The sequence below is a fragment of the Lycorma delicatula genome, chromosome 4 (assembly GCF_047948215.1).
Source record: "Lycorma delicatula isolate Av1 chromosome 4, ASM4794821v1, whole genome shotgun sequence".
Classification (NCBI taxonomy): Eukaryota; Metazoa; Arthropoda; class Insecta; order Hemiptera; family Fulgoridae; genus Lycorma; species Lycorma delicatula.
In genome coordinates this window covers 172,812,301-172,832,781 of record NC_134458.1, presented here as the reverse complement: position 1 = coordinate 172,832,781, position 20,481 = coordinate 172,812,301, and the positions used below count along the sequence as shown (strand labels likewise).

The following is a 20,481-nucleotide window of genomic DNA, read 5'->3' as shown; positions in this document are numbered from 1 at the left end:
CCCTTGAAGGTTTAAATACTTTTTAGTATTAGGCCTACATACTATAAATTTACACATATATATTTGAGTATCTTTTTAAAAATCCATCTTATTCTCTCCTCTGATTTCTCACTGTCAAGAGTAACAAAAATATGTTTACATAAGATCCAGTCTGCCGCCCTTCTTCAATAATTTAATCCCTGTACTTGGAGCTACAGCACGTACAGTACATCACTCAACGTGCAACTCAGTAGCTGTCATTCAGCATTCTGAGAAGGTGGCAGTGCTCTGACTGGGCGCAGTGGATGTCAAAGCATATACCCCTCCTCATCTACTGAAAATGAGGAAAGACTATCAAAGCCATGCCACTTATTAAGAAGGTACAACAATAATACCAACATTGTAATAAAATAAGGCCAGTATCATATAAACTTACTTGTTCTGAAGCATATTGTTGGGACTTCTAAAAATTGAAAATTTATTGTCTGGTTAATGTTACCTCATATGATATAAAATTTACAAACTACAATTTCCGATATACCTATTGATCAATTAAAATTTTTGCATGTGTTTTAAGGATAACATGTGCAAAGGTAGTTATGGCAAGGTAGTTAATAAGTGGCATGGCTTTTATCAAAGCCATGCCACTTATTAAGAAGGTACAACAATAATACCAACATTGTAATAAAATAAGGCCAGTATCATATAAACTTACTTGTTCTGAAGCATATTGTTGGGACTTCTCTGCAGTGGCAGCAATGTGTATATGAAATGTTGTACATTGTTGAACGATATTCAATTGTTCGTCTTGAGTTTTTTGTTGTGGAATATTCATTTAATGTCTTGTGCATTTCACAGTTCATATTTTTAAATAGAAACTTCACATTATCATTCCATGTTCTTTAATGTGTCTAAGTGACCCCAAAGTTCAATTTTAAAATTTTTCAGCAAAAAGTCGTGTGCCAGTAGTGATTCTTGTAATGTTAGTGAAAATTTCACATTGCCAAATATTTCTTCGCTGCCACAATTAGACGATGCTATTGTAAACATTCTTCCCACACCCTCCTATGAAAACTCAGCTGCTATTGAATGCACATCAACATCAGTCAATAATGTTGATGTGCCCGCTTAATCATTTAGAAGTTAAGAGTATTGTTCTGATTTAGGAAACTTCAGTATCTTCAAGTTCCAGTGAACCACGTGCTTATGATATTGGTGTTTACGTAGGAAAAGACTTGTCCAATGATAAAAAACTGGATGACAATATCTGAGAACTAAATTTAGAGTTTGTTTTTCCAACTAAAGGAAAGAGAAATCTGCGATTTCAGTTTAAATGGCTTTACTGCTGGAAGTGGCTTGCATATTTCGAATTTAAGGGAGAGAATTTTTGTAAATTTTGTGCACTTTTTGCCCCAAGAAATGGTGTTTGATATGGCAAGCAACCCTTAGGTGAACTGTGTAGTGAGAAATTTGACAACTGGAAGGATGCCATCGAGTGATTTTCAGAACATGAGAAGTGTCTTATCACAAATAAAGTTTGGAGGTAGCCGGTACATTGACTGAAATTTCATGTGGGAAGAAAAGTCTATAGATGTGCTAATAGATACTGCAACAACTCAAAAGAAACTGGAGGCAGGAAAAAACTTATTCATATTATTGAGAGTGTTTTGTTTTGCGGAAAACAACGTATAGCTCAGCGAGGCCACAGGGATTCAGAACAAATAGAGGTTGAGGTTGACCAAGAAACAGAAGAAAATATGGCAATTTCAGGGCACTTGTTCTCTTTCGAAGTAAGATGATACTGTATTAAAAAATATGTTGACGTGTAATGTTGGAAATGCACAGTACACCAGTCCTAGAATATGGAGTGAAATAATTGAAGTGTGCAATGACCTGATTTTTCTAAATCTCGTGAAAGAATTTAATGCCTCCAGTTGCTTCTCTATCCTCGCCAATGAGACGTCAGACATATCAGGCTTGGAACAATTATCACTGTGTGTTTGTTTGTTGATAGAGGAAATTTCATTGTGAAGGAAAACTTTCTACAATTCATACCATTGTATGATGTGGCCAGAAAAGGAATTGCAATGGTGATATTGGACAAGTTGCATTCATTAAATGTAAACATAAATCAGATTTGTGGTCAAGGCTATGACTGAACTATGTCCATGTCAGGAAAAGTAAACAGAGGCCAGGCACATGTAAAGGAAATAATTCCATTTTATGTCCACTGCTGAGTACACAGCATCAATTTAGCTGTACCAGTGTTTGTGAAGTAACTGTCACTAAAAACTGTTTGGGTACAATATAGAGTGTACGAATTTCTTAATACCCCTAAAAGGCAACATGTTTCAAAATCGGCAATAAGTGAAATGGAAACTACACTTCATGCCATGAAAAACTTTCAACTTTGTGTAACATGTTGGTTGGAAAGGTATAATTCTGTGGCCGCAGTGGTGGAATTGTACCTTATTATTGCAACCTTAATGCACCTCTTTTTATTATTGCAACCCTTCAAAGCATATCAGAATGGAATGACAAAGACTCATCCTTGCAAGCAAATTCGCTTTTATGTGTTTTGTCTGACTGTCAATTTGTGATATCGCTCTTTTGTATTCAGAGACTGTTTTCTTTAAGTCTCTTCATTGTGTAAATTCCTGCAGAATTCAACTATTGAACTCATGGAAGCAGTAAACCTTACTGAAGATATTAATAGTGAATTATTTTCTAAAATGCTTATTTGTGCTTCTAAAGTCTTGAATAGGTCTTCCATTCAAATCCTTCGCCTGGCAGCGCAAGCAAAAAACCTTGTAAACTTGGACTTTTCAGTGACGCTAGAACTTTACTTCTGTCCAACTAGATCCGTGTTTCTTGAAACACAAAGGAATATTGAAAGGCTTTCAGTGCCTTTTATCTACGAACCCAGACCTTCTGCCCCTGCCGTCTCAAGTTTCTGCTTTCACTTCATTCATAGAATTCTACGCCAGTGACATAAGAAGCAGTTGCCAGGAAGACCTGAATAATGAGTTAAAATTATTGTACAGAAAAATTGCATGTCCTGAGAAGGGAGATAAACCGAAAACGGCCGTAGATGGGTTAACTATGCGCAATCCCAACATAATGCCAAATATATTCACTTTGTTGGAAATACTAGCTGCACTCCCAGTGTCCACATGTACAAATGAATTGAATGATGTTTCTCAACATTTCGCCGTCTAAAAACTATTTTCGTAATTCTACTGGAAATATGTTTGAATGGATTAGCACTCCTCAACATACATAGAAACTACACTCCAACTGCAGAAGATGTATTAAATTAACTAATGAAAAAGAAACACTGTTTGGACATTGTATTGTGAATGCTGAAATTTCCGAATGTAACATAATATACTGTAGTCTACGTACATTATAAGTACTATATTAATTAATTAACTACCAGTACTCTTTTTAAACAATGATTTTTCAAAACAATAATACACTATATAGTAGTAGAGTACTGCTTTGAATGTTTAAGACGCGTCATTCAATTCTTTATTCGAATTCCTTCATAGAATGTGGATTCATCAGTGCCAGTTTCATTCTTCAATCTCCGTGAGTTCCATATTGACATGTTGCGTTCAATTAAATTTATTTCATTATACTTGATTGCTTCCATGGATTTTATGTTATATAAAGTGTCTTACCTATCGTATACAAATAACCATTGACTAAAATACATGATTATTGTGTAGCCTAAGTGTAATAATGGCATGTGGTACTGGCACAAGAATTTTTATTATGCAAAATGATATAGATGTTAAAAGTTGTTAGGGTATTATTTTTATTAAGGTATTTATGAATGTGTTATATTCGAACATTGTAAAATATTGTTCGAATAATAATAAAATAGCGCACAAAATTAAAAATACAGATGTCTTGTAAACAATTTTAATAATGACTGCCCTTAAGTAAATTCTGTGTACCCCACTGACTGTTACAAAACAATGTACTGTAATTGTTTATACTGTTTTAACTTAAAAAATAATACTTAGGAAGTAATAAAGTCATGAAACAGAACCCCTAAAATTAGTTATATTTTTTATCTTTTGATTCTTGATTTTTAATTATTAATCTCGAAATAATATTAAATAAAAAAAATTGAACCTGATAAAAGTCAGAATATAAATTACAAAATCCAGCACTACAATTTGAAATTTATCTTAATTTTGTACCAACTTAGACAAACTGCTTTTTCATAAATTACTTTGTGTGTTTATTATTTTATTTTTCAATTTTTTTTCAAATTTGTTAAATGTAATCTTTTTTTATTGGCCTAATCCAGTTTTTATTCAAATTTTTATTATCAATAATATTATTTCTAAATTTTATTTATAAACTAAATGTTCAGTGGAATTGGGTAATTTTGAATTTTTATTTTTGTATGCTATGATATGTTCAAAGAAAACTGAACGAATGATTGTTCATTTTATTAATGTATACCATTTTTATCACAGTTTATTTTATATATTCTAAGATGTTTTAAAATGTTTTATAATCTTTTATTTGGTTTTATGAAAAACATTATTTTGTAAATTTTATTGACATTATTTGTGAAAATATTTATAATCTAAATAACAAAACATAAGTTTACAGTCACCAACCTAAAACTGGTTTGACCTAGCCACTGTTGGCATATCACTTAATTATTAAAAAATTAGCCAGCTATATTTGTTGCAGTGAAGTTAGCCATCTAAATAAATGTTTCACATTTATTTTATTAAGTTAATATAAAATTGCATTAATTTATACTGCTGTTTTTTCTTTTTTTTTAGAAAGAAAACAAAGATACCATTAATCCTATTGAATTTCTTAAACGTGTTGCTTCCAGATGTTATTTATCTTTATGGTTCAGAGATCTTCCTGTTGTTGAAAAAAAGAATTATTCTGTATATGAGAGCTCATGTGAATTAGAAGAATTGTCAGGTTTGTAGTTATATAATCTTTGCTTACAAAAGTTACTTAGTTAAAAAATAACATTTTTTTTAGAATTAACATGTTATCTTTGTTGCTAACAAAAACAGTACTTGTGCAGAAAATATATTCACCAATAAAGTGGATTAAGCTTGTAAAAATACACTTTTACTTTCCTAGGTATGTAGTGTAACTGTATGTATTACATTTAACTGTAGGTGTGTATCAATAGCATTACTTTCATCTTATTAATTTATTTGACACTGTTTGTGTCTTATATTACTCAATTATAAAAATAGGAGGTTATTAACTGAGCAAGGTTGATTAGGTTAGATCCTTGTAAGATAAAGAGCATTTCTAGAAGAATTCTAACCACTTATCTTTCTTTTTTTGTCATCTTTTCTTTATTTTTTCCAGATCCCTTCCCTTTTTAAATAACAGTTGAATGCTTAAGAAAAATGGTTTGGTTCTTTATTATGTTAGAAGTTACTTCAAAATATTTTCTGGACAGTTATTTCTACTTTCAAGAATAATAATTTACGTTTTTCAAACTTTGTATCATAACCTTGCAATCGAAAACGCATATTTTACACCCACATGGATTATTTTAAATGTTCTATTTAATATTACATTTTTACTAATAAAAAATGCACTGAGCTGGAACTGCTTTTGGAAGAAATAAAAAAAAGCCTTTCACATAAAATTTGTTTATGTGAACAAATTTAAATTCTGGCTTATGTTTTATTTTAACATTAAATATTCATTGTTACCATTCTTCTTAATAGGAGATGCAGTGCATTTGTAAAGTCACTGTGTAGTATGCTTTAGAATTATGTGGTTCATTTTGTTCTTTTGCTGTTGAAGGTTGGTTGCCCTGTGGGTTCATTAGGCATTGCTTAGTAATAAATCAAGACGTCAGTTGTTGAGTTGTGTTTGAATGTGCTTTGTTTTGTTTCATGTTGTTTCGTTTATCGTAAACAATAGTTATAAGAAATGTAATGGATCTTTCAGTAGAGGAATGCATTTTTCTCACTGAACACATCTTTTGTGAAGGTAACAAGTATACTGATTTAGTGAAGCACAAGTTTTCTGAAAAATTTCCAAATACTCCTGTTCCTCACCACAATGCAGTTTTAACTCTTAATAAAACATTCTTGTAACAGGCTCTGTTGATGACGCTGATTAAAGTGTCCCAATTAAACAAATAAACCTAATTAAACAAATAACACCTAACTAAACAAATAGAAGCTGCTTGATATTTCGGATGCTATAGGCAAAAGTTCATCAAAGTCAATGTATAAGTTAGTACAGCAGCACAATATTGGACTGTAAGAAAAGAACTGAAACTTTTTCCCTAGAAAGTAATCTGTGTTAAAGTACTGATACCTACAGATCATGCCAAAAGATTAAATTATTGTCAGTGGTTTAACCATTTTATTGGCCAAAATTCTATAGGTATCCTCGACATTATATTTTTTACAGGTGAAGCGTGGTTTCATCTGGGAGGATATATTATTTCACAAAATGCATGACTGTGGTCAACAACTAACCTCCATTAATTATACAAATAATCTTTACATGAAACAAAAATTGGAGTCTGGATCAGTATGACTAGAATGTGTATTGTGGATCCAATATTTTTAGAAAATACAGTTAATCACAGTAATTGTTATTGTGCTGTTTTAACAAATTTCATTACTCAATTAACAGAAGTGGAAATCAGTCACAGTTGATTCCAACAAGACGGCACCATAGTTCACAGGTCAATGACGTTTTTACGAAATGTCTTTGGTGAACGAATCATTCGAGGGTTTGTGGCTGCTCAATCCCCTGATCGCCTGATCTGAGTCCCCCAGATTACTTTCTATTGGGGGCAGTGTGAAACAAGCATTGTATCGCAATAGACCTTGCACGATTGATGAACTAAAAACTGCAATAATAGCATACGTGTGAGACATTCCAGTACATCAGCTGGTTAAAGTGTTTGTAAACAAATTGAAACATGTGCATTGTTGTATTGATGTTGATCATTTTCGGCACTTTTTATCAAATACTCCAGTTATTATAATATCAGTTTCTATAAAATAATGAAATAAAAATACAAAGTAATAATTAAAAAAGTTTCATCATTACACTTCCATAAATCCCAGTGCACAGCAACTATTCGAATGTTCTGTATTATCACGTCCTTTAATGGTGTGTGATGAATTCATGTAGCCTACCAAATGTTCATGTATTAAATGGATTTTGGAATATTGAAATGGTTTGGTTCGATTTCTAACCCACACTTCACTTTTTATTTTTACTGATATGTTATTAACTATTAGCTGATAAAAAATACAACCTAAAAATAAGACCATAAGAAAATGCTCCTTGCTTTTGGATAACTAGGCAAATGGCGACAAAATAAATAGCTAAAAATTTAATTCTTGGAAAAATGCTAAACATCACACATAAAAAAGGTAAATTTTGCTTCTTATCAACGTAAACATCGAAATGAATGTGTATTTTTCATAACATTATTATTTAGCCAACCATTATGGCTTTGGACCATATTCTTGCGTTCTGCAAAAATACAAACTCAAACATTCCAGTAATGAAAAATCTGCGAGTACACCTCTAGGATATAACTAATACTTTCACAAATAGTATTAAGTTTTAATCAATAATAACCTTTATTGAAAAATAAACTTATCAAAATCTTAGTTGTAATTGATTCTTGTGGTTCCTCTGAATCTTTTTTTTTTCTAACAATTAGTGTAAGAGTTCATTATTCCATTTAAATATTTTCCTTTTTAATTATATCAAATTCTGCAGTTAATCATTCTTTTAAAGTATTTTAAAAATATAAACTTCAAAAATGATTCAAATAATTTTTTGAAATAATTCGTTTTTTTACATTAAACTGGTCATTGGATTTTAGTCTTGAAAATAAACAAAATTTTCAGATACAGATAAATTTCAATGTTTAAAACTGTACCATGATTTATTTTTTTAATAAAAGATTCCAAAGAGGAGTGAATGAAAACTTGTCTCAACTAAATTATAATATAAACATTTGAAATCATCAGAGTTTTGCCCCTCAGCAAGTTTTTTAATTTCTAATAATCATAGACAGACAGAAATAGTTAGCATATGGATAATTTAATAAAATTTAATTGGTGCACTGGTATAAATTTTGATGGTAACAACAGAAGTATGTGTTTATAATTTTATTTAATACCCAATAATTTCAGTTACTATCCAATTACACAAAAGTTTTAATAAATAATTTTATATTTACAGTAACTGCTAAGGGGAAAGACAGAATAGCATCAAGAAAAAATAGTGCTTCAAAAATGGTTAAAGTGCTCTGGAATTTACAAGAGAAAAAATATAATGATAAGGCAGCACTCAAGAGGCCAGGACTAACTCTTACAGAAAATGAGTAATTATTTTTATTTTTAATGATGTTTAATACAATAATAATAATAATTATACTTTTTTGTCTATAGACATAAATAGTTTTAGAATTCATATTCCACATGAAAAACAACCACATTTTATTTTATATAACATTTTCAAAACTCATTACATTTTACATTGCTCTTTGGAATGTATTATTACTGCTGCAGTTTTCCACTTTGATGTTGGCCATTGTTACTATTGCACTTTTATGAGTTAGGAAGACTGTGTTTAGGATATCATTTAAATGTGTATTAGATTTCAGTGGCATCTGTTAATAATTTTTGTTTTTTTTAATTTTTTTGTTTTTTTTTTGTTAATAATTTTTGCATTATGATTTGCTGTTTTTTTTTATGTATTTGTGTAGGTATTTTATAGTATTGAGTTCTAGTTGATCTTTAAGTGACATAACATGCTGAATAGTCAGTGGATCATGGTTCTAAAAACTGACAGTTTGTGAGTTTATTAATAAAGCTGTTATAAATAAGTAAATCCTTTATGTTTGGTTTCTCTGTTTCATACAGTTTTTATGAGTGTTGTTTTATGTAGTTGGATCATCAAAGTTGTTTTTATTTTGTGTCATAGGGTTGCTTTGTATTTTGGTATCTCTATTCTGTATAGCTGGTTCTGAGCTTCTTTGTTTGTTTAATTTTGTCATTTGTGAATATTGTCTTTGTTGTTCTCTTTTGACAAATTTAGGGTATTTAAACTTATTTTGGTTTTTGTTGTTTTAGTAGTTCTGTGTAGGTTAATTTAATTTGTTTTTATCCAGTTGTTTATATTTTCAATGAGGATTCAGATCAAGTGGCTCCAGATGTGTTAGTAAGTTTGTGCTATAATTTATATAATTATTTTTTTCTTTATAGACATGTTAATTATTTGGTGGATGTGATTATGTTTTATATGTATTTTCAATTGTGTAGGTATCACATGTGAAAGTACAATTTGTTAAGCTTTAGATGCATATATTTATTTTTAATGAAAAGTGTTGGACATTTGATGTATTACTAAAAATAGAAACAGCTGAAGTAAGAAGAAATACTTTTGTCATTGCAATAATCATCATGACAGTAACATTAACATACACTCCAATGTTGAACGTCTGTATTGGTTGTGCTCAGTTTTTGGTGAAGGTCGCAGACACAACGTTGTTCAAGAAACCACAGTTTTGCCGATTTCGCATTAACGGACTAGGGTTTGTCAACAAATCTTAAACAACATAACCCAAGGTTGTTTATTATTACAATACAGATGTCAGCTGTTGTCAGTCTGTTCTCTGTGTGCGTTGGGTGTGTTAGCTTCGGTTCTGCGTACATTGTTCTTTTGTTGTCAATATATCGTCGCGTCAAACTCTTTACAAGACTTTAGTTATCTAAAGACTTTATTTAATGTTTTACTTTCTGCTCACGGCTGTTTCTGTATTGTCGGAAAAGCTAGAATTAGATTTTGTTTTTTAAGTGAAATGTTGTGCTCGGGAAGGCTCGTGTGCTATGTGTTTCCGTACTGTAAGTTAATTATGTGTGTGAATTCATGTTTTTTTTTTTTATTTTGTGAATGTAATTGTAATGTTTATTCAATTGTTCTTAGTTACATCTTCTATTATTGTTCTCCATTATTACAGTCGATGCATAAACTGTTCTTGCGTTCTGGTAGATTTATAAATTAAACTTCAAATAATGTTGATGTGTGCTGTTTTATTTGTTTTTTCTTTCTTTCGTATTCACTACCCAATCCAGACCATCAGATCCTCTCATCACAGGTTGTTATGAACTGTTTTTAAAGTGTTGGATTTTTCTGAGTGTGGAGATCATAAAAATAATGTTTGGTTATTAACATTTCGTTATTATTTTATATTTATGCGGTTGTTTTTTGTTAAAATTTATTATTAAATGTCATTTAATTGAGATATCAAATATATTTATTTTTCATACTGGTCCAAGGGATTGCTCCCAACTGTATAGAATTATTGCTAAATCATGATGACTGTATAGAATGATTGCTAAATCATTCTATACAGTCTACTACTTGGAAATTAAGCACAACAAAAAGTATGGTATGATATTTTCAGAAGTCTATTAGTTTTTCTGTATTAAACAAGCAGTTTACCAAAGTTTATACCAAACTAGAATGAACCGTATTACAGAAGTTATACACTTAAGTGAATTAGATTGAATAATCATATTTAAATTAAAGCTCCTAATACTGTTAAGCAATTTACAAAGTGTATCAAATTCAATACAGACATTCTAATCATTTTTTGTTTGAAGGAACAAGCTTATTACATTGTTTAAGTCAGTGCCTGATATTTCAACTACTTGTACTTTCAGATTTCAACTTCTTGCTCTCCACAAACCACATACCTACGCTAAGTGATGTAAAGGAAATTTGATTCATAAGTATAAGTTCTGAACTATAAAGAGGGATGATCAAAAAATCCCCACCAGAACTGCAACTACAAAAGATGGTTGAAATGTAATCCACTATTGCTCATAACTTGCAAATGAAAGGAGATGTCACCATTTACAGCTACACTTTTCTCTCAACCATGAACCATGAACCATTTTTTTCATTGCATCAATAAAGAATCCTTGATCTATGACTTCATTACATCTTTCAGTTCATCTGGGGTGAAACAGATACACAAATAGCCCTGTTAAACAATTAACACGTGTCTAATCGGGTAAGTATGATGGAGGGTTTGGGATAGGTTCAAATTTGAACTTTTATAAGCCTTAGTGGATGCATGCAAAATGTGTGGCCGAGATTGATGATATTGCTGGATTATTGGAACGCAACTCACATGTCTCCTGTGGTGTTTTAGAAGTAGTAAAAGGTATTGTATTCATCTACAGTCGGTGCTTCTCATCAGTCACAGAAACTGGTCAACCACTGTAAGGTTCATCCTCAATATTTACATTACCAACTTCTTTTGTTTAAAATGTTATTGCCCACCTACTCACAATACTTCAATTAATAGTTTAATCACCAGAAATGTCTTTTAGATGGCAATGAATGTTATTAGCACTCACTTCTCTACTGTTAAAAACTGAATTGCTACATGCTTTAGACACATTGTCATAGTATTAAACATACTCATCTCTAGACACATTGTCATAGTATTAAACATACTCATCTCTAGACACATTGTCATAGTATTAAACATACTCATCTCCGTAATAATGAGATTTAATATAAGTAGGGGAACGAAACTGAGATTGCAGCACTGCCTCTTTGTACAACATTATGTTCTGGTGTTACATCCCATGCCCATTACATTTCAGTTACCCCTCATACTTCAGAAAAGGTACAGATACCAGCAGTGTATGGGTATGTGTATGAGTGGGAACAATTCCCAAAATAATTATCCTGTCAACAGTTCTGAATTATATGCCTCGGTTTTGGAAGAATATCATATTACCCATCTGCTGTAACTGTCCCAGACTTTTACCTTTAAATCTTGAAGACTGTCGCATTTTCTGTGCTTGCTATGTAGCACAGATTTTTTTATATTAGGTAAGTTAATATGATTCTGGGCATAAATATCATTACTTTCACTTCACGCTTTCATTTACTTTTATAATATAATGAAAAAATATGTTTCCCTCTTAAAGTCTAAAGCTTTTACAAGATTGCCACTCTTTAGTTTTCATTGAATCAGCTAATATTTTTAGAACCTATTTGGCTTGTAGTTTATGATAATTTTTTTTTTAGTTATAATTCTATACTTTATACTAGAAATATCCATAAATTCAAAGACAATTTTCAAAATATCTTATTGTTAGCAGTGCATAGGTATTGTTAAAGCAAATTTTTAAAAAAATATTTTGTATAATGAAATTGTGGTGACTATTTTAAGTAATATTGAATATATATATATATATATATATAAGTGTTGGTGTAATTCATATTTACTCCATCCACTATATTGACCATTAAGGAAGAGTATAATTCAGAAAGGAACAGTATATGTTTGTTTAATAATTTGGCCAATAGTAGTACTATTATTATTCATCATTTTATTAAAAAAAATAATTTAAAAGCATTTCAATTGCAGGATAGGATTAAAAAATTGGTTAACGTTGGTTTGCGTTAACGTTAGAGGTTTAGAAGACTCTATAAAGAAAGGAAAAATTAAACAAGGTATTTTAAAAACTTTTAAAATGAAACCAAATGAATTACAGTTGCCTTACAGAGAAGTAGAAGTGTAGCAAATATATCAGAAAAATAAGGATATCAATTTAGAGAAAAACTTAAATCAAAAACAAAACAATTTTACTGGAAAGACAGTGGAAGTAAAGAACTCATTAGACACTCACATCTACCTCACATTATCAATAAAATTATCCAAAAATTTCATCAGTAAAATTCTAATATCCTTGGTTGTGTAATATTTATTAATTTTTTTTATTGCAGAAAGGAAGTTGCCCTTAAAATTATTTGTAACAAAGAGGATTTCCCTTTACAACTTGCAAGAATATGTGATATACATACTACTCATGGGCCAGTATATCATACTTTATCTGAAGACCCTATGTATGTTGTACAGTGTTATGCATTAGGGTTTAAAGCTACAGGTAAATATTGTCAAAATAACCTAAGTAAATAATCAAGTTTTCATTTGTTATTCTTTAACTAAAATATATTAATAATATATAAGAATTTAAAGTGTGATTGCTTTCCTACCATCCTCCAGAAGAGCATCAATGAACTCTGTTGGAAGCTGATCACATGCCTTTTAGGCTCTGGATTTTAGCAATTTCCCATCTCCCAGCGTTGGTGATGTCCTTCAACTTGAAGTTTGGTACAACATGCTGTCTCAGCAAGTAGTCACTACTTGCTACTGATGCTCAAACATGCCACTCTGCATTCTATATACTTCTAGGAATAGTCTGAGAATTATTTGGTTGCACCTTGCGTATAAGTCATTAATTTAAATGAATGTATGACTGTTTCATAATCTACATTTAAATTGTTACCAAATCCCTGTGAGGAGTACTACTCAGGTATTAGTTGAATCTCTAATCATTGATTTAGTGATTAGAGAATTATTATTATTATTAATTAATAATAATTATTATTATTAATTGTTAATTAATAATAATTATTATTAATTAATAATAATTATTAATTATTAATTAATAATTATTATTAATTAATAATTATTATTATTTAAGAATTATCTTCTGCATACTGTAAAATCTGAATGAGAAACAACATAACTACTAAGCAGCAGTAAATTTTTATTGGGATATGAGGGGTAAAACAACTTCTATTTTTATTAAATATATTATTGGATTTTTTATGTATAATTTTATGTATAGTCAAAACTCTGAATCCATTACTAAGATAGCAACTTGGTCTACCAAGTGCACGACTTAATATATGTTTATGAATGTATTTATTTTGTTAAAATTAGTGTCTAATGCTCTACACCACACTCTGATTCCATATTGGAGTACAGTTGGGCATAGGCTGTATATATAATTTCGGTAATGTTTTGATCTTAGTGTTTGTTTTATTCTGTAAACTTATGAATAATATATTTTAACTTATAATCCATGTTGCTTAATATGATTGTTCCATTTTAATCGTGGATCTGTAAAATTAGACCATGCAGTTTGCATGGTGCAAACTGCACTATGCAGTTTGGTGAGTGGATTTTAATTCTGTTGCAATGGTTTTCTACGGAGAATCATAGTCTACTATTTGCTCTAGTCATGATTTGATAACTCTGAGTACTAATTTGGCCAGACATGTTACATTTTCTCAGGAAGACCCAGTAAATATTGGTGCAATATCATCAGAAAAAAAATAATCCTTATAAACTATATCTAGTTTTAATAAACCATTTATATAATTAAGAATAGGATTGATGAGAAAGAACTGTACTCTGGCATAGGCCAAATTCTGTTTTTTTGCTGGTTTTTCCATTTTAGGGTAAGATTTGGATCTGTATTTTAGACAACTGTCAAAAAATTTCACTTTTATGGCACAAAAAACCACATTTACTAATCTGAGGGTTTATGAGACTAATATTTTACACCTGGCTTTAGCAAGGTCTAAAAACACCCTAGAGCTTCATTATTTATTTTAAAAGTAGTGATAATTTGTAGAATAACAATTGTAGTACCCTCGGTGCTTTTTCTCCTTATGAAAACTAAATTGGTTTGTTTAACTATATTATGATTTGTTATTTTTTGCATTATTTAGATATGCATTTTTTAGATAAATTACTTAGTAAACTAATAGGACAATAATTTTCAGGAATTTCTCATTCACCAGATTTAAATAATGAAATTATATTGGCAAGTTTTAAAATTAATATAATACATTACTTATTGTTATCAACAGTATGTAATATACTGTCATAAGTAAATATCAAAATCATACATAAATGCCAACATTATATAATGTTTAGTAGTTGCATTAGTAACTACCAAAGTTGAGTGTATACTCAACTTTGTTCAACTCTGATTTTCTATGGAAGATGGTTTATTAAACCCAGCTTCACCCATTGATATTTTACCTTTAACTTACATCCTTCAATTTCCAAATTCCTACTTCCCAAGAAAATAAATAATAATTAAAAATAAAAATAAATAATTACAGTAAAGTAATTTATCTATTATTTCTGAAATGTTTTTATTGTACAATTTAGTAATTCATATTCAAGAATTGGTAAGTACTTGTAGTGTTGCAACTTTTTATAAAGATTTTTTGTTTTTGTTTTAATTTCTGATTAAAGTTAAAGAAAAATTTTTAAGTAATTTAAATAATGTATAATTCTAAATTTCATTTTGCATAGGATCACATCACAGATTAGCAATAGCCAGAAGAGTAGCTGCTAAAAAGTTATTGGATTCGATTCCATTTGATGTAAGTTTAGAAAGTAAACATAAACAAAAAACTTGCATCAAAGAGAAAAAATTAAACAAAAAACTTGCATCAAAGAGAAAAAATTAAACAAAAAACTTGCATCAAAGAGAAAAAATTCAAATTGCATCAAAGAGAAAAAATTAAAAAACACAATTCCCTTGGTAGTCTAAATTGGTCAGAATAGAAAAGCAAATTTTTCAGTATGGTGTAAAAAAATTCATTCATTCATTCATGAAAATGAATAAAAAGAAGTATGAGAAATTAGTTTGTTTTTTTAATACAAATAATAGTTGTAATAAGAATATTAATATTGTTTTATCTATTTTTTCCTACAATAGCAGACAATAAAACTTTTATGTTTTGTATTTATTTTATTAATAATATACTCAGCTTAATGGTTTATTATTTTTATATGCTTGTATATGTATTAATTATTTAATGTTATAATATCACCATTGGAGATATTATGTTAGGCCCATGTGTCTGTATTTATTAAGCAGTATTTATTAAGTTAGTATTATTAAGCAGCCATAAGAACTGACCTAGGGAAACTTCAACTCTACAACTCTATCTAATATGACTATAATATACATTACAGCAATCCACTATAAGCAAGAACTAGCCTCCCCCACCAATACCAGCACCTAATCCAAAGAATCTAATGGTCGGCTGGGTACCCTAACAAAATAGGAAACTGGATCTGGTTTCTCGTTTTAGGTGTTGTAACCTGTAATATATATATATATATATATATATATATATATATATATATAATTTCATAATCTAAGGAAAGAATCGTTTATATTTTACTTTCTAAAGGAATTTCACAAGCATGTGTCTCGGCAGCTTTACATCCAGAACAGTTCCTTGGGCTAACTTAACTTAAGTTAGCCATTGATCTTCAGTTTCTTTTACTAAATGAAAAACTTTATGCTATGTTATATTTATATGACAATGGTTAAAAATCTATTCCTCATTTTACACTCTTCTTGCCTCAGTGGCTCATACATATCTAGGACCTTAAGTCTGGAAAACTCTCATCACTTCATAATTTCATCATCATCACTGCATTGCTTTCTGTACAAAACTTTGAACTTCATCTTATCCCCTTATAGAACAGTTCCTATTTTCATAAATCATTTTACCTCTTTTTGAGGTAATCTTATAAACTCTAAATCATTAATTCAAATGATATTAAAATTGTCAATATTTATTACTGCCATAATACTCATGTTAGTATAAAGTAAGAAATATTACTGTAACTGATTGATTAACATTACATTAACAAAAATATAGGGTAAATGTAAAAGGAAAGCAAAATAATTTTTGTGAAGTTATATATGCTTGAACCTTAAATAAATTATGTGATTAATATATGCAAGGGTTATCTCTAAAGTAAAGACCACTGGCAAATTTCTCTCCTTAACCTGTGTCGTTCATGGCCATGCTAGTAATGTACACATTGCATTGTTGTCTGTAAGTTGTCGCGTTGTAGTATTTTTGATTACGTGTGAGTTATTACGTTATAAAATGAATAGGAAAATCAATGTTGCCGCAAACTGTGAAATTGTGGAATCATACGTTTTTTAAACCATTGAAACGTTAAGCTGGTTGCTGTGTACGGTGATAATGTAATGAATGAAAGAAACATCCGAAAGTGGTGTGAAAGATTTAGAAATAACAGAATAATGTGTATGAAGAACATTTGGGGAAGCCCTCTAAAATCACAAGAGGACTTGTTGAAATACGTCGATAATGAAATCAGAAAAGATCGTCGCGCAACGATTTCTGACCTGACCCTTTTTGATGCGCTACACAGAAAAAGGTGATGGGTTTCTTAATTTAATCATTACCAGCAATGAAACACGAATCTTTACACACCAGAGAGAAAGCGGCAGTCAAGTGAATGGAGTCACCAGCCAGACCAACAAAGGTCAAGCCACAGCCATTTGGACGCAAACTGATGGCCACAGTTTGGTTTGGCAGATCGGTTTGGCATACTGCTGATTTATCAGCAGTTACCAATAGTTACCAATAATAGTTTTTCTCTCATTATAGCATAGTATAAACAAGTTAAAATGGATTTTTTTATTTTTAAAACTGTATTCTTCATTAAACAATATTAACTTGAATTTTATAAAAAAAAATTTAGGAGATGTTTGTTTACAGTTTTGTTAATTTTGTTTAGCAGCTAACTCTAAAATACACTGTCATTCCTAATAAATTTATTTAACTTTTATAGCAGAGCCGTTGTAGCAAGATGTTTTTTCCTTTACTTACAGCTGTGCATCTACTCCCCTCTGCAAGCGCGCCTTGCTTATAACTGCTCAAAGCCCAACAATCAAAAAATTTAATATAAGAATATGGATATTATAAGAAATGTTATAATTATAAAATGTTATATTATAAACAAAATTGAAGTATCTCACATAATTATGTAACTTAACTGGATTAAAAACAAAAAACTAGGTTTGATGATGAAAACAAAAAATAAACTAGTTCAAACTATATCAAATGGGCCAATGATTTTACTAAAATATTCCAAAAATTGGCAGAATTAGTTGACAAATATTATATTTACTAGGCTCAGACGTAATATTATTTTTTATATCCTGTTTATGATTTCCTGTAATCCCTGGATTGCTTCTTCTACATTATAAGATAGGTTATTACTGTAGTTTGTACCTCAGGAAATTTATGAATAAAAGTAAACGAAGCATTGTAATCGCGAAAAATTTAAGTTTTTGATTTCAGATTTCAATTTCCCAGTAATCATTTTCAGATTTCAATAGAAATAATAATTTTGACCAACCCTGAATCCATTTTGACTAGTTTTGGCATGATGTCTGTATGTACGTATGTGTCTTGCATAATTCAAGAACGATTTGTCGTAGTACCTTGAAACTGTACCTTGGATTTGAGACTGTTGTAACATCTAGTTGTGCACCTCTCCTATTGATTGCAATCAAGTGGACCAAAAGTGTAAAAAAAGCCCAAAATCAAATAAATTTGTATTTTGGACTTTTTCTTAACTGCAGTGATATGCCTTCATTGAGAGCTTTTCAATGATATATCAATATCGTGGTACTTAATCAGAAGTTATTAGTGAAATAAAATCTTATGTACTTTTCATTTCAATTCAAAAAATTTTACAAATTTAAATTAAAAAAAATATTTTTAAATATATGTATATGAAGTAGGATTCAAACCGATGTTCCATGGTTACGGATCCGACACATTCTCACTTTCACCACATAAAATTAATATATAAACTAATATAAAATGCTAATACGGACACCACAAAAAAAGTGTCATGCAATGTTGTGTCCACCAGAATGCAATTGTGTAACTGTCCACTTTATTAAAAAATTTGAGGATTATATCTCACTTTCATACAAAAAAGTTTAAATGAAGTGGAGCAAAAAATGTGTGTATGTAATTTAATAGGCATATAAGGAAGTCATGTGGTGTCCACATCAGATTTTTTAAAATCATATGTAGAGTCGAAGTGTGTCCAGCTAACACAATCAACGGACAATGATAGACATTTGGTGGAACAATGCAATCTGTACTCTTGACTGTAAATCAAGATACAGCTAAATTGAAATCTAAGAAATTTTGATAACAGGAAAGGATTCTGCCAGTCAATTTCCTGAAATAAAAAATTCACAATACATTTCATTATTAATTGGCCAGAGAAAGGAAGGAGAGGAAGAAAATACTAACAAAGTTATTTTTCTTCCAAGGAGCAAGGAACTCTGATCACATAGTCAATTTCAAATCTAATGTTCTTTACCTGTTTTCAGGGCACATCCACCACAACTAAGATTCAGAAAGTAATTGCAGTTATTATACATATTGCAATGAGAGCAATATATCAAAAATATTCATGGATCCAAACAGAGCGACCTATATATTTTGTGTACCTATATATTCCATTTAATAGTCCAGGGTGAATTATTACTTATTTATTCCTTAATTATCAATATGTCACAGTTATATTTCAATCAAACATATATCCAATGGTATTAGAATTAGACTGTTTACTTCTGTCTGTTCTATTACATACTTAACAAAGTAATTGATTTCAACCTTTTTTTTATTTTTTGGGCAATATTGTTTGTGATTTCATAGTAACAATCTAGACCTAGACGATTTGAAAATATTTTTCACTTTTTGTTGTAATTATTGCTTATTTATAGGAGTAATATATATAATGATCATATGTGTCTATTATATTAGACAGGTTTCATTCTAAAGAATATAAAATTAATAAAGTAAATCAATCCACATCACTGTCGAGATAAGACGTTATAACGGGTGGTTAAACTAGAAGCATTTAATAATGCTATAAAATATTTACCACATAGAAATTGGGAATGGGGATGACTGAAAAAATGAAAGGAAGATTTTAGGATCGAGAATATAAATTTAGAAGCAGTAAACAAATACACTAGACAATTAAAAAACAGTCAAATTAAAAGAATGAATAATGACACGTTAGAGTGAAGAAAGCTAGTCAGCTATTTTGAAAAAAAAACAGAAAACGACAATAAACCGGTTTAACAAGGAAAAGGGAAATATCAAAATTGAAGATGTAGAAATAAGGAGAGATTATAGAGGTAGGAAACAACAAATCTGTATTTAAAATGGGAAAAGAAAGAAGGCACATCCATTTAAAATTGAAAAATATTGAGAAGAAATCGAAAAAATTAAAAAAGAAAAAAATAACTTCGAAGGACGTGGGTTCGACATCTTGTACCTCTGATGCTAGGCATAAAAAGAATAAACTAGTTTTACTATTAGAAAAAAAATAAAAACTCATTAAAAATTTATTTATTTTACTTTTCGAATAAATACTTATAAAAAAATACTTTACATAAAAAGGGATAATCAATTTAAATCTATATCAGATCGGGGAAGTTTTCGTTGTAGGCTTTTTTCCTCGCCAGTTTTCCCTTAAAATCCTGCTCGACTACCGAACTTACGGTCAGGAGTGAAGTCGATTGCAGTTCGTCGATTTCATTCGTCATGACAAACATTTCAGTTCGACATTTATCATGGAGGTTTACAAGATTACTCCTACTTTCTTGACCAGATGATTGAGCTAACTATACAAGTAAAATCTTCTATACCTCATTCCTTTTTATATTCCCCTCTTTACTGAAAGCACCTCCTCAACTACACAAATTTTCTTTTAAGAATTGGGATATCTTCTACAGTAAATTGCTT

The 20,481-nt window shown here is 30.0% G+C and overlaps 1 protein-coding gene across 1 annotated transcript; it reads left to right on the top strand.

Annotated features, from left to right (window-relative positions):
• The first annotated feature begins 8,618 nt into the window (after positions 1 to 8,618).
• Positions 8,619 to 15,639, top strand: LOC142322979 (uncharacterized). Its single transcript, XM_075362074.1, has 3 exons — positions 8,619 to 8,829; positions 12,787 to 12,947; positions 15,179 to 15,639. The coding sequence occupies exons 1-3, from the start codon at positions 8,786 to 8,788 to the stop codon at positions 15,334 to 15,336; spliced, it is 363 nt and encodes a 120-aa protein (XP_075218189.1). The 5' UTR covers positions 8,619 to 8,785; the 3' UTR covers positions 15,337 to 15,639.
• The last annotated feature ends 4,842 nt before the right edge of the window (positions 15,640 to 20,481 follow it).